Source organism: Pseudophryne corroboree, chromosome 4 (assembly GCF_028390025.1).
Source record: "Pseudophryne corroboree isolate aPseCor3 chromosome 4, aPseCor3.hap2, whole genome shotgun sequence".
Classification (NCBI taxonomy): Eukaryota; Metazoa; Chordata; class Amphibia; order Anura; family Myobatrachidae; genus Pseudophryne; species Pseudophryne corroboree.
The window spans coordinates 300,323,586-300,338,830 of NC_086447.1; the positions used below are offsets into that span (position 1 = coordinate 300,323,586).

Genomic DNA, 15,245 nt, shown 5'->3' on the forward strand with positions numbered 1-15,245 from the left:
AAATGGTCCGGATCGCATCTGCAGATGCATCAGCGGATAACCCCGTCGCCAAGGACAAGGGTGTCTCTCCTGTGGTGGCTGCAGAGTGCTCATCTACTAGAGGGCCGCAGAATTGGCATTCAGGATTGGATCCTGGTAACCACGGATGCCAGCCTGAGAGGCTGGGGAGCAGTCACACAGGGAAGGAATTTCCAGGGCCTGTGGTCAAGCCTGGAAACGTCTCTTCATATAAACATTCTGGAACTAAGGGCCATTTACAATGCCCTAAGTCAAGCAAAACCTCTGCTTCAGGGTCAGGCGGTGTTGATCCAATCGGACAACATCACGTCAGTCGCCCACGTAAACAGACAGGGCGGCACGAGAAGCAGGAGGGCAATGGCAGAAGCTGCAAGGATTCTTCGCTGGGCGGAAAATCATGTGATAGCACTGTCAGCAGTATTCATTCCGGGAGTGGACAACTGGGAAGCAGACTTCCTCAGCAGACACGACCTTCACCCGGGAGAGTGGGGACTTCACCCAGAAGTCTTCCACCTGATTGTAAACCGTTGGGAAAAACCAAAGGTGGACATGATGGCGTCCCGCCTCAACAAAAAACTGGACAGATATTGCGCCAGGTCAAGGGACCCTCAGGCAATAGCAGTGGACGCTCTGGTAACGCCGTGGGTGTACCAGTCAGTGTATGTGTTCCCTCCTCTGCCTCTCATACCAAAAGTACTGAGAATCATAAGAAGGAGAGGAGTAAGAACTATACTCGTGGTTCCGGATTGACCAAGACGGACTTGGTACCCGGAACTTCAAGAGATGCTCACGGACGAACCGTGGCCTCTACCTCTAAGAAAGGACCTGCTACTGCAGGAGCCTTGTCTGTTCCAAGACTTACCGCGGCTGCGTTTGACGGCATGGCGGTTGAACGCCGGATCCTGAGGGAAAAAGGCATTCCAGAAGAAGTCATCCCTACTCTGGTCAAAGCCAGGAAGGACGTAACCGCAAAACATTATCACCGCATTTGGCGTAAATATGTTGCGTGGTGTGAGGCCAAGAAGGCCCCTACAGAGGAATTTCAACTGGGTCGTTTCCTTCATTTCCTGCAAACAGGACTGTCTATGGGCCTAAAATTAGGGTCCATTAAGGTTCAAATTTCGGCCCTGTCGATTTTCTTCCAGAAAGAACTGGCTTCAGTACCTGAAGTTCAGACATTTGTAAAAGGGGTCCTGCACATACAGCCTCCTTTTGTGCCTCCAGTGGCACCTTGGGATCTCAATGTGGTGTTGAGTTTTCTAAAGTCACATTGGTTTGAACCACTTTCCACTGTGGACTTAAAATATCTCACATGGAAGGTGTCGATGCTGTTAGCCTTGGCTTCAGCCAGGCGTGTGTCAGAATTGGCGGCTTTATCATATAAAAGCCCTTACTTAATTTTTCATTCTGACAGGGCGGAATTGAGGACTCGTCCTCAATTTCTACCTAAGGTGGTTTCTGCATTTCACATGAACCAACCTATTGTGGTACCTGCGGCTACCAGGGACTTAGAGGACTCTAAGTTGCTTGACGTTGTCAGGGCCTTGAAAATATATGTTTCCAGGACGGCTGGAGTCAGAAAATCTGACTCGCTGTTTATCCTGTATGCACCCAACAAGCTGGGTGCTCCTGCTTCTAAGCAGACGATTGCTCGTTGGATTTGTAGTACAATTCAGCTTGCACATTCTGTGGCAGGATTGCCACAGCCAAAATCAGTAAAAGCCCATTCCACAAGGAAAGTGGGCTCATCTTGGGCGGCTGCCCGAGGGGTCTCGGCTTTACAACTTTGCCGAGCAGCTACTTGGTCAGGGGCAAACACGTTTGCTAAATTCTACAAATTTGATACCCTGGCTGAGGAGGACCTGGAGTTCTCTCATTCGGTGCTGCAGAGTCATCCGCACTCTCCCGCCCGTTTGGGAGCTTTGGTATAATCCCCATGGTCCTTTCAGGAACCCCAGCATCCACTAGGACGATAGAGAAAATAAGAATTTACTTACCGATAATTCTATTTCTCGGAGTCCGTAGTGGATGCTGGGCGCCCATCCCAAGTGCGGATTATCTGCAATACTTGTACATAGTTACAAAAATCGGGTTATTATTGTTGTGAGCCATCTTTTCAGAGGCTCCGCTGTTATCATACTGTTAACTGGGTTCAGATCACAGGTTGTACAGTGTGATTGGTGTGGCTGGTATGAGTCTTACCCGGGATTCAAAATCCTTCCTTATTGTGTACGCTCGTCCGGGCACAGTATCCTAACTGAGGCTTGGAGGAGGGTCATAGGGGGAGGAGCCAGTGCACACCACCTGATCCTAAAGCTTTACTTTTTGTGCCCTGTCTCCTGCGGAGCCGCTATTCCCCATGGTCCTTTCAGGAACCCCAGCATCCACTACGGACTCCGAGAAATAGAATTATCGGTAAGTAAATTCTTATTTTTCACCCTGCTGAGCTATATTTGTTAAAATATCGCCCAGTGTGTATGCTACGACCGGGTGCACGCATCAGTCTCGCACCCCTCCATCGCCTGTGCATGCAGTTCAATTTGGACTTATCCAAAATGGCATGTTCGGGCCAGCCGTGATGTCACTGAACAATATCGTTAGCGATATTGTTCAGTGTGTATGCACTACATCGGCAACCCGCGAGGGTAGGGGAAACACTAGGCGATATCATTCATGGAGTGAATCGTCTAGTGTGTACCCACCTTTAGTAGTGTACCTTGGTCTACAGGAAAGTAAAGAAATGAGAGGAGCACAATGGGCAGTGGTTTAAATATTCCATCAAAGTCCAACCATTTTTGTAAAATAAACCATTCAGGTTTTTTCCTAATATACATTACTGCTTGTCTTACCCTCATTTATGGATTACATGAAAGGGTATATGTAAGTCCAGGTTTATAGAAGTGGAGATGTTGCCCATAGCAACCACTCAGATTCTAGCTTTTATCTTCTAGAAGTTGCTAGATAAATGATAAGTAGATTCTGATCTCCACTTATATAACATCTTTGCTTGTAATCATTTATTGTAATCCAAGGTCAGGCCAGCTGTGAGCAGAATAAGTTTATAGTGGGATAAAGGTACTGCGTCTCTACTGAAAAGTGCTTTGCTACAAGAGGGAATAAAAAGACTCATTGGTTTTGCTTGTTCTGACATCTGAATATAGACTTTTTGAACACTATTACCACTTATATGTATTGTGGAAATGTATTTATTAGGTGCTCTTTACAGTTCCAAATATAACACATTCTACTTTAAAACAATCTTATCTATGTCATGTTCTTTTTATTTACTCGGGACTAGGAGCATTCCGGATATGGTTTTTTTTCTGGATAACAGAATACCTGTAATCCAGAAAGGTCCCGAGGGTCTGGCGCGTCAGTGGAAGGGGTACAGCATGTCGGCAGGGAATCCTGGGAGTAAAGATGGTGAGGGAAGGCTGCAAAGTCACTCCCCCACCTGTCTGTGATTGCCCGTGGACTCCATTGACGTCATGACGTCACTTCTGGTTTTCGGAATATTTCGGTTAAGGGGTATCTGGATAACAGATACCTGACCTGTATTTAAAATGTCAGAAAAAAAAACATCTTACAGGAGGAAACTCCAGTGAAACAGATTGTTTCTTTCCTCTTTGCCCCTCCCTTCAGTCCACCTGAATCATGAGTATCCCCATGTAAGGACTAACACAGGATAGCTAATGCCTCGAACAGCACCTGCAAATTATCATTAGTTAATATTTTTAATACAAATGTTTCTGTGTGAGGTTGGCAGGCTGAGGATAATTAAACAAGCTTGGTCAGGGTTGCTTGGCATACAATGTCATATCTTATTTACCCTGTAGGTATAGCCAATACTACTATAATATACTGTACAGTGGTGTGAAAAAGTTTTCGCCTCTTCCTGAATTCTTCTGTGTTTGCATAGTTGTCACTTTTGTTTCAGATCTTCAAACAAAATACAAGTTATGACAAAGAGAACCTGAGTAAACTCAAAATAGTTTTTAAATGATTATTTCATTTATTGAAGAAAAAAGTCATCCAACATCTGTATCACCCATGTGCAAAATTAATCATCTCCCTCAACTTAATAACTGGTTCTGCCACCTTTAGCAGCAACCAAACGCTTCCGATAACTGGGACAAGTCTTTCACATCACTGTGGGGGAACTTTGGTCTACTCTACTTTGCAGAATTGCTTTACTTTGGCACACTGGAGGGTTTTTGAGCATGAACTGCTCGTTTAAGGTTCTGCAACAGAATCTCAATTAGATTTTAGTCCGTATTTTGCCTAAAACTTCAGATCATTGACTGATGCCTGGACATTCGCCCTCTGAATTTTCTGTTATACCCCTCCCACACTGAGCTGAGTACATGGGTTATTGCCGCGGCAAGCCAGCTCTGTATGGAAGGGTTATTCCCGGATACGACCAGGGTCGGCTGCAGTTGAAAGGCATGACCTGGCTCTGATCCATGTTCAGTATCCTGGGTCAGACACGGGTCAGAGCCAGGGCTTCTTCTCTGAAAGGGGTATTAGAGAGCAGAATCCATGATTCTGTCAATTATAGCAAGTCACCCAGGTCCTGAAGCAGCAAAGCATCCTCACACCATCACGTTACCCAGAAGGCACTCAAAAGAAACTTTAAAAGAAAACTTCTCTTATGGAAAATACATTTTGGTCCAAGACAGGTTCAGGAACGTCATTGCTGATTATGTCATAATTAATGAGAGGTTCAAGAACGGCGTTCCTGCTTGTTCCTACTGGAAATAGCCCTGACATTACTACCACCATGTTGGTGACTGTTGGTATGATGTTCTTCTTGTGGAATGCTGTGTTAGCTTTTACGCCAAAGATATGAAGCACGAAGTGTTATGCACACACTATACATGCGTGTATAATACATTTACCCCTGTATACCTTATATATGACATTACTGTGATCTTGTTTTCTTTGTTTTTCTGTGTACAGAAATCATACCACTGTTTGGAATGTCCAGTTACATCACACGGGAAGACCAGTACTGCAAGCCTCAGCACAAAAAACTCAAACAGATCGACAGACAAAATCGGTTGAACAGTCCTCCATCCACTTTGTATAAAACCTATTTAGGAAACTGTACAACTGTGTATAATGGTAATGGCAAAGCTCACAATGGTGCTGGATGCGGAGGAGTCGGCAGTGTAGCGGGACTTAAAAAAACTGAACGCAGGGCGAGAAGCAGTCCAAAGTCAAATGAGCAAGACACACAAGGTATGCATGTCTCCTGTCTGTCTATATGTCTGATGGGATAGAACACAGCCGTCTCTTTCATATGGCAAGGGGAGGCATAATGTTTTAATGATTTATGTCTGTTAAGTGTAGATATCATATTAATCAAGAATGTTTTCATGCCCTTACCACTGTATACTAGACAACACACTGGAGTTTGTGTAATATACTGCTCTGAAAGCACCTTTGATATTACTAGTTCAAATAAGGTGACCGGTAGTTGTGAAGAATGAGTGACACTGAGTGCAGTGTTCAGTGGTCAGTGACGGACAGCCTGTACATGTTTACCTAGTAATTTAGCCTTTGGTTCTAGCACACAGATGAAGAATACCTTATATTTAATGATCATAGTATTCTGTTTCCTTATTCATAACTAGTTGCTGCTGTATTAATTGCTCAGTTTTCTTATGCACATTCAACAGAAAAGATAATCATTTGTTAAGACACAGGCCTCATACGATATTACCAATGCACACCTTACAAGTCTCAAACATACCGAAATGGTAGATAGGGCTATTATGGTTTACTTTTTGGATTTATTTGCTTTATGTATTTATTGATTTATGCAGCACATACAATTTGTAAGCACACAGTATTTGTTAAGTAGTTTCCCACACAACTGAGTGTATAAGCTTTATCCAAGGTCTCTAATAACCCATTTCCACTGACGTGAACGCACAGAACTCAGAATTATGGTCAGTGTTAGCGCTAACTACCTGGGCAGGACCATTTCTAGGGGATGCAATTGCACAGGGAGCCCGCTAGCCCCAACCCATGCTGGCTGCTGTGCTGTCACACCATCCGCTACCCGCCTCCGTTGGAGAGATGTTTGAGTTGCTGCTGTGCTGTCACACCATCCGCTGCCCGCCCCCGCTGGAGAGATGTTTGAGTTGCTGCTGTGCTGTCACACCATCCACTGCCCGCCCCTACTGGAGAGATGTTTGAGTCGCTGCTGTGCTGTCAGACCATCCGCTGCCCGCCCCTACTGGAGAGATGTTTGAGTCGCTGCTGTGCTGTCACACCATCCGCTGCCCGCCCCCGCTGGAGAGATGTTTGAGTTGCTGCTGTGCTGTCACACCATCCGCTGCCCGCCCCCGCTGGAGAGATGTTTGAGTTGCTGCTGTGCTGTCACACCATCTGCTGCCCGCCCCTACTGGAGAGATGTTTGAGTCGCTGCTGTGCTGTCACACCATCCGCTGCCCACCCCGCTGGAGAGATGTTTGAGTCGCTGCTGTGCTGTCACACCATCCGCTGCCCGCCCCCGCTGGAGAGATGTTTGAGTCGCTGCTGTGCTGTCACACCATCTGCTGCCCGCCCCCGCTGGAGAGATGTTTGAGTTGCTGCTGTGCTGTCACACCATCCACTGCCCGCCCCTACTGGAGAGATGTTTGAGTCGCTGCTGTGCTGTCACACCATCCGCTGCCCGCCCCCCGCTGGAGAAAGGTTTGAGTCGAGCTGACACCCAGGAATTTGCCGGGTTGATATACCTGGCAATTTCCTGGGTCGCAGTGGAAAAGGGGTATAAGAGGTAATCCTGGAATTAGCAGGATCTATAACTTCTCTTTCAGGGCCTGGTTCTGAGTTGGGAGTAAAACGAAATAGAGCAAGTAAAGTAACTGGGCGCCTTGGTAATCTATGTTGCACTGCAGGTGGGGCAGATTTAAAATGTGCAGAGAGATTTAGTGTATCCAAATTCCAATCTGAACTGCAGTTCAAAAATAAAGCTGCCCAGCATTCATGGGCTACATACAGATGCAGTCAGAATTTACCATGCATGCAAATTAAATAGATAGATGTATCTGCACTCCTTGCAGTGGAACATGGTGTGTCCAGGGGTCTGATTCAGCCCCTGATACAGCCCTGATTTGGTCACAATTGACCAATGTTTTTGGGACTGCACCTGCGCTGGAGCCACAGTGCTGTAACTCTAGTCGCAGTGCCCTGTTAGACGCTGCCTGATTGACAGACTGCAGACGTTTCGGGATGGAGATGGGAAGCGTTCCAGAAAATGTCGTTTTGCCAGACATTTTGAGTAACCTCAGGGTAAATAAGAGGCTTGATGCTGTGACCAATGGTCGCGATGTTCATGTAATACTGCATGTTCGGGCGCAGGCAGCGGATCAGAGAAGCCTCCAGTGGCTTTTGCATATTGGTGTACAGCCAATGTGTACAAAGATGCTGCTGCAGCGACATTTGCTTCCACCTCGAAAATCAGGACCTAGGCGCACAGCTACTTGCTCTTTCTTACTTTACTCCCAGCTCAGAATCAGGTCCTTATTATTAATGCCAGGTAGTGCCATAACCTAGGGAGCTTCTCCTGATCCTCCTCTGCTAACTTTGCACACATGCCTCTTCTCCTAGCTGTGGGGCATGTTCTACCTCCGAGTGGGTGTGGTGCATGTGCATACATGCAAATTACCTTGATTCCCTTTAAAACCAGTTTCTGTGCTAACATTATTAATCTCATTAATCTCCCACGTTTGCTGGTGTCCTTCTCCATTCAGATGTTCTTGGCAAGTGTCACATAACTCTGTATTTGCATGCTGTAACAGGCAATAATAAATAAGATTTTACTTACCGATAAATCTATTTCTCATAGTCCGTAGTGGATGCTGGGGACTCCGTCAGGACCATGGGTAATAGCGGCTCCGCAGGAGACAGGGCACAAAAGCAAGCTTTTAGGATCACATGGTGTGTACTGGCTCCTCCCCCTATGACCCTCCTCCAAGCCTCAGTTAGGTACTGTGCCCGGACGAGCGTACACAATAAGGAAGGATCTTGAATCCCGGGTAAGACTCATACCAGCCACACCAATCACACCGTACAACTTGTGATTTGAACCCAGTTAACAATATGATAACAATGAAGTAGCCTCTAAAAAAGATGGCTCACAACAATAATAACCCGATTTTTTTGTAACAATAACTATGTACAAGTAATGCAGACAATCCGCACTTGGGATGGGCGCCCAGCATCCACTACGGACTATGAGAAATAGATTTATTGGTAAGTAAAATCTTATTTTCTCTAACGTCCTAGTGGATGCTGGGGACTCCGTCAGGACCATGGGGATTATACCAAAGCTCCCAAACGGGCGGGAGAGTGCGGATGACTCTGCAGCACCGAATGAGAGAACTCCAGGTCCTCCTCAGCCAGGGTATCAAATTTGTAGAATTTAGCAAACGTGTTTGCCCCTGACCAAGTAGCTGCTCGGCAAAGTTGTAAAGCCGAGACCCCTCGGGCAGCCGCCCAAGATGAGCCCACCTTCCTTGTGGAATGGGCATTTACAGATTTTGGCTGTGGCAGGCCTGCCACAGAATGTGCAAGCTGAATTGTACTACAAATCCAACGAGCAATAGTCTGCTTAGAAGCAGGAGCACCCAGCTTTTTGGGTGCCTACAATATAAACAGCAAGTCAGACTTTCTGACTCCAGCCGTCCTGGAATTATATATATATATATATTTTCAGGGCCCTGACAACGTCTAGCAACTTGGAGTCCTCCAAGTCCCTAGTAGCCGCAGGCACCACAATAGGTTGTTTCAGGTGAAACGCTGACACCACCTTAGGAAGAAACTGGGGACGAGTCCGCAGTTCTGCCCTGTCCCGAATGGAAAATCAAATATGGGCTTTTGTAAGACAAAGCCGCCAATTTTGACAATCGCCTGGCCGAGGCCAGGGCCAACAGCATGGTCACTTTCCATGTGAGATATTTCAAATCCACAGATTTGAGTGGTTCAAACCAATATGATTTGAGGAATCCCAACACTACGTTGAGATCCCACGGTGCCACTGGAGGCACACAAGGGCTGTATATGCAATACTCCCTTGACAAACGTCTGGACTTCAGGAACTGAAGCCAATTCTTTCTGGAAGAAAATCTATAGGGCCGAAACTTGAACCTTAATGGACCCCAATTTGAGGCTCATCGACACTCCTGTTTGCAGGAAGTGCAGAAATCGACCTAGTTGAAATTTTTTCGTGGGGCCTTCCTGGCCTCACCCACGCAACATATTTTTACCACATGTGGTGATAACGTTGTGCGGTCACCTCCTTCCTGGCTTTGACCAGGGTAGGTATGACCTCTTCCGGAATGCCTTTTCCCTTAGGATCCGGCGTTCAAACCGCCATGCCGTCAAACGCAGTCGCGGTAAGTCTTGGAACAGACAAGGTCCCTGCTGGAGCAGGTCCTTTCTTAAAGGCCGATGCCACGGTTCCTCTTGGAACAGACATGGTACTTGCTGAAAGCAAATCCCTTCTTAGCTCCCGAGGCCATTAGTCCTCTGTGAGCATCTCTTGAAGTTCCGGTTACCAAGTCCCTCTTGGCCAATCCGGAGCCACGAGTATAGTTCTTACTCCTCTATGTCTTATAATTCTCAATACCTTGGTTATGAGAAGCAGAGGAGGGAACACATACACCGACTGTTACACCCACGGTGTTACCAGGACGTCCACAGCTATCGCCTGAAGGTCTCGTGACCTGGCGCAATACCTGTCCCATTTTTTGTTCGGGCGGGACGCCATCATGTCCACCTTTGGTCTTTCCCAACGGTTCACAATCATGCGGAAAACTTCCCGATGAAGTTACCACTCTCCCGGGTGGAGGTCGTGCCTGCTGAGGAAGTCTGCTTCCCAGTCGTCCACTCCCGGAATGAACACTGCTGACAGTGCTATCACATGATTTTCCGCCTAGCGAAAAATCCTTGCAGTTTTGCCACTGCCCTCCTGCTTCTTGTGCCGCCCTTTCTGTTTACGTGGGCGACTGCCGTGATGTTATCCCACTGGATCAATACCGGCTGACCTTGAAGCAGAGGTCTTGCTAAGCTTAGAGCATTATAAATTTGCTCTTAGCTCCAGTATCTTTATGTGGAGAGAATTCTCCAGACTTGATCACACTCCTTGTGTGACTGCTCCCCAGCCTCTCAGGCTGGCCTCCGTGGTCACGAGCATCCAATCCTGAATGCCGAATCTGCGGCCCTCTAGAAGATGAGCACTCTGTAATCACCACAGGAGAGACACCCTTGTCCTTGGATATAGGGTTATCCGCTGATGCATCTGAAGATGCGATCCGGACCATTTGTCCAGCAGATCCCACTGAAGAGTTCTTGCGTGAAATCTGCCGAATGGAATCGCTTCGTAATAAGCCACCATTTTTACCAGGACTCTTGTGCAATGATGCACTGACACTTTTCCTGGTTTTAGGAGGATCCCGATTAGCTCGGATAACTCCCTGGCTTTCTCCTCTGGGAGAAACACCTTTTCCTGGACTGTGTCCAGAATCATCCCTAGGACCAGCAGACGTGTCGTCGGAACAACTGCGGTTTTGGAATATTTAGAATCCACCCGTGCTGTCGTAGAACTACTTGAGATAGTGCTACTCCGACCTCCAACTGTTCTCTGGACCTTGTTCTTATCAGGAGGTCGTCCATTTTCTTTGAAGACGAATCCTCCTTTCGGTCATTACCTTGGTAAGGACCCGGGGTGCCTTGGACAATCCAACGGCATCGTCTTGAAACTGATAGTGACAGTTCTGTACCACGAACCTGAGGTACCCTTGGTGAGAAAAGGCAAATTTTGGGACATGGAGGTAAGCATCCCTGATGTCCCGGGACACCATATAGTCCCCTTGTTCTTTGCTATCACTGCTCTGAGTGACTCCATCTGGATTTGAACCCTTGTAAGTGTTCAAATTTTTCAGATTTAGAATAGGTCTCACCTAGCCTTCAGTACCACCATATAGTGTGGAGTAATACCCCTTTCCTTGTTGTCGGAGGGGTAATTTTATTATCACCTGCTGGGAATACAGCTTGTGAATTGTTTTCAATACTGCCTCCCTGTCGGAGGGAGACATTGGTACAGCAGACTACAGGAACCTGCGAGGGGGGAAACCTCTCGACATTCCAATCTGTACCCCTTGGATACTACTTGTAGGATCCAGGGGTCCTGTACGGTCCCAGCGTCATGCTGAGAACTTGGTAGAAGCGGTGGAGGGCTTCTGTTCCTGGGAATGGGCTGCCTGCTGCAGTCTTCTTCCCTTTCCTCTATCCCTGGGCAGATATGACTCTTATAGGGACGAAAGGACTGAGGCTGAAAAGACGGTGTCTTTTTCTGCAGAGATGTGACTTAGGGTAAAAAACGGTGGATTTTCCAGCAGTTGCCGTGGCCACCAGGTCCCATGGACCGACCCCAAATAACTCCTCCCCTTTATACGGCAATACATCTTTGTGCCGTTTGGAATCTGCATCACCTGACCACTGTCGTGTCCATAAACATCTTCTTGCAGATATGGACATCGCATTTACTCTTGATGCCAGAGTGCAAATATCCCTCTGCGCATCTCGCATATATAGAAATGCATCCTTTAAATGCTCTATAGTCAATAAAATACTGTCCCTGTCAAAGGTATCAATATTTTTAGTCAGGGAATCCGACCAAGCCACCTCAGCTCTGCACATCCAGGCTGAGGCGATCGCTGGTCGCAGTATAACACCAGCATGTGTGTGTATACTTTTTAGGATATTTTTCAGCCTCCTATCAGCTGGCTCCTTAAGTACGGCCCTATCCGTAGATGGTACCGCCACTTGTTCTGATAAGCGTGTGAGCGCCTTATCCACCCTGAGGGGTGTTTCCCACCGCGCCTTAACTTCTGGCGGGAAAGGGTATACCGCCAATAATTTTCTATCGGGGGAAACCCACGCATCATCACACTCTTCATTTAATTTATCTGATTCAGGAAAAACTACAGGTAGTTTTTTCACCTCACATATAATACCCTTTTTTGTGGTACTTGGAGTATCAGAAATATGTAACACCTCCTTCATTGCCCTTAACGTGTGGCCCTAAAAGAAAATACGTTTGTTTCTTCACCGTCGACACTGAAATCAGTGTCCGTGTCTGGGTCTGTGTCGACCGACTGAGGTAAATGGGCATTTTACAGCCCCTGACGGTGTTTGAGACGCCTGGACAGATACTAATTTGTTCGCCGGCCCTCTCATGTCGTCAACCGGCTTGCAGCGTGTTGACATTGTCACGTAATTTCCATAAATAAGCCATCCATTCCGGTGTCGACTCCCTAGAGAGTGACATCACCATTACAGGCAATTTGCTCCGCCTCCTCACCAATATTTTCCTCATACATGTCGACACACACGTACCGACATACAGCACACACATAGGGAATGCTCTGATAGAGGACAGGACCCACTAGCCCTTTGGGGAGACAGAGGGAGAGTTTGCCAGCACACACCAAAACGCTATAATTATCCAGGGACAACCTTTATATAAGTGTTCCTCCCTTATAGCATTTTAATATATATACATATCGCCAAATCAGTGCCCCCCCTCTCTGTTTTAACCCTGTTTCTGTAGTGCAGTGCAGGGGAGAGCATGGGAGCCTTCCCACCAGCCTTTCTGTGAGGGAAAATGGCGCTGTGTGCTGAGGAGAATAGGCCCCGCCCCCTTTTCGGCGGGCTTCTTCTCCGGAGTTTTAGATATCTGGCAGGGGTTAAATACATCCATATAGCCTCAAGGGCTATATGTGATGTATTTTTCGCCATACAGGTATTATACATTGCTGCCCAGGGCGCCCCCCCCCAGCGCCCTGCACCCTCCGTGACCGCTGTGTGAAGTGTGCTGACAACAATGGCGCACAGCTGCAGTGCTGTGCCCTACCTGATGAAGACTGAGAGTCTTCTGCCGCCTGGTTCCGGACCTCTTCATCTTCAGCGTCTGCAAGGGGGGTCGGCGGCGCGGCTCCGGGACGAACCCCAGGGCGAGCCCTGTGTTCCGACTCCCTCTGGAGCTATGTCCAGTAGCCTAAGAATCCAATCCATCCTGCACGCAGGTGAGTTGAAAATCTCTCCCCTAAGTCCCTCGATGCAGTGAGCCTGTTGCCAGCAGGACTCACTGAAAATAAAGAACCTAAAAACATTTTCTAAGTAACTCTTTAAGAGAGCCACCTAGATTGCACCCTTCTCGGCCGGGCACAAAAACCTAACTGAGGCTTGGAGGAGGGTCATAGGGGGAGGAGCCAGTACACACCATGTGATCCTAAAAGCTTGCTTTTGTGCCCTGTCTCCTGCGGAGCCGCTATTCCCCATGGTCCTGACGGAGTCCCCAGCATCCACTAGGACGTTAGAGAAAATACTATTCTTTCTTGGTGAAACATATAATGAAAATGAAGAATTAGAATAACAGTTGACAAAATAACTGTTCATTCTGTTTGGGAAAATGATGGAACGTACTGACACGCTGTATAGAATATTCAGTTCTAACTAATGTCAGAATGTGTACAGACTGTTCATGTGGCAGACTGTATTTCATGTGTTCTTTGGATTGAGTCAGGCAAGGAATGCTGCCAGGATAAAAATAATCTAGGAAGATTATAATTTTGTCTTTGCTGGGGTGTAAATGACTGTACAGGAAGGGAACTGACTCTTTGACCTGGTATTATTCATGCCATGGCAGCAAATGTACATGGAAGTCTGTATTTCTTTTTCCTGCGTAACAGTGAAATAATTGTACTAAGAGATATAGGATGTTTGTCATGTACTGTACACAGGAAAGGAAAATAAGTCATTTTGGTAAAATCAGTTTTATAGCTACTCTTTCACACTTATAAATGCCCAGTTTGTGTCTGAAGACCAGGTAGGAATGTCGTCAAATAAAAAAATATAAAAAAGAGCTTCTTACAAACTAAATTCAGGGCCTGATTGGCATACATAATGCAGTTACTGTGAACGGAATCTGCCCGTATTGAGGGGGTCATTCCGATCTGATCGCACGCTGACGTTTTTCGCAGGGTCACTACTGCGCACCTGTATGCACCGCACTGCGCAGGCACGTCATACGGGTACAAAGCGGATCGTTGCTTGGCGATGGATTTCACGAAGAATCCATTCGCACAGCCGATGGCAAGGAGATTGACAGGAAAAATGCGTTTATGGGTGTCAACTGACCGTTTTCAGGGAGTGGTTGGAAAAAACGCAGGCGTGTCCAAGCGTTTGCAGGGCGGGTGTCTGACGTCAGTTCCGGGACCGGCCAGGCTGAAGTGATTGCAGCGGCTGAGTAAGTTCAGACCTACTCGGAAACTACACAAACTGTTTTTGTACCGCTCGGCTGCACAGGCGTTCGCACACTTGCAAAGCTAAAATACACTCCCCAGTGGGCGGCGACTATGCGTTTGCACGGCTGCAAATAGTAGCTAGCGAGCGATCAACTCGGAATGACCCCCTGAGTCTTATTGATTGTGTTGTCCCTGTCTTCTGTCCGCAAGAGTAGCCTTCTTCACTGTCATCACCTACCTTATCCTAGGTGCAAGAGATCCACCTGAATTTGTGTGCCCGCTTTGCATTCTGACGAACAGCAAGTAATTGTGGCTACATGCCCATGCCACATCCACAAAATAATTATCTTGTTCCCAGCCAGTTGCTAACCAGAAACTACCATTCAGCAGCTGTAGACACCTCTGAGATGTGTAGGACTCTGAATCGATCTTTAGTCCACAAAGAAGTGTATGCAGCCTGCGATGCATGCACAGTCTGCTAGAAGTTGCTATGTGTAGCCGCTGTCACATACCTATGTGCAGCTCAGAATCAGGTCCTCAGTGTCCAGGAAAAACCTGCTCAGATGTGATTGCTCAGAATATACATATGGTTTGTGTAATCCCGCACCAGTTTTTTAATTATAATTTTCTTATATGATTTGGATGTATTGTGGTACCTTCTGCGTTGCTTCAATTATTTTATGTTATCTCAACCTCATATAGCCTTATACGCAGGTGCCCTCCAAATGCTTTTGAGTCATAGACTCATGTAACACTAATAAAGAAAAAAGAAAAAAGAAGCATTTTTCCTGGACGCACTCTACCACTAGTAATTTGCTTAAAATGTCTATTCTTTATTAGATATGCATTAAAATATAAGGAATTGGTGAAATATTAAAATATAGTGTGAAATAAGAAAAACAGATT

At 46.7% G+C, this 15,245-nt stretch overlaps 1 protein-coding gene across 3 annotated transcripts in view; it reads left to right on the forward strand.

The window, feature by feature from the left end:
* FNDC3B (fibronectin type III domain containing 3B) overlaps positions 1-15,245 on the forward strand; it is a 617,129-nt gene that overhangs the window by 327,813 nt on the left and 274,071 nt on the right. For all 3 annotated transcript variants that reach the window (XM_063916263.1, XM_063916264.1, XM_063916265.1), the window contains exon 6: positions 4,978-5,259. In XM_063916263.1, coding sequence (XP_063772333.1) covers positions 4,978-5,259 — 282 coding nt within the window. The remainder of the gene's footprint in view (positions 1-4,977; positions 5,260-15,245) is intronic.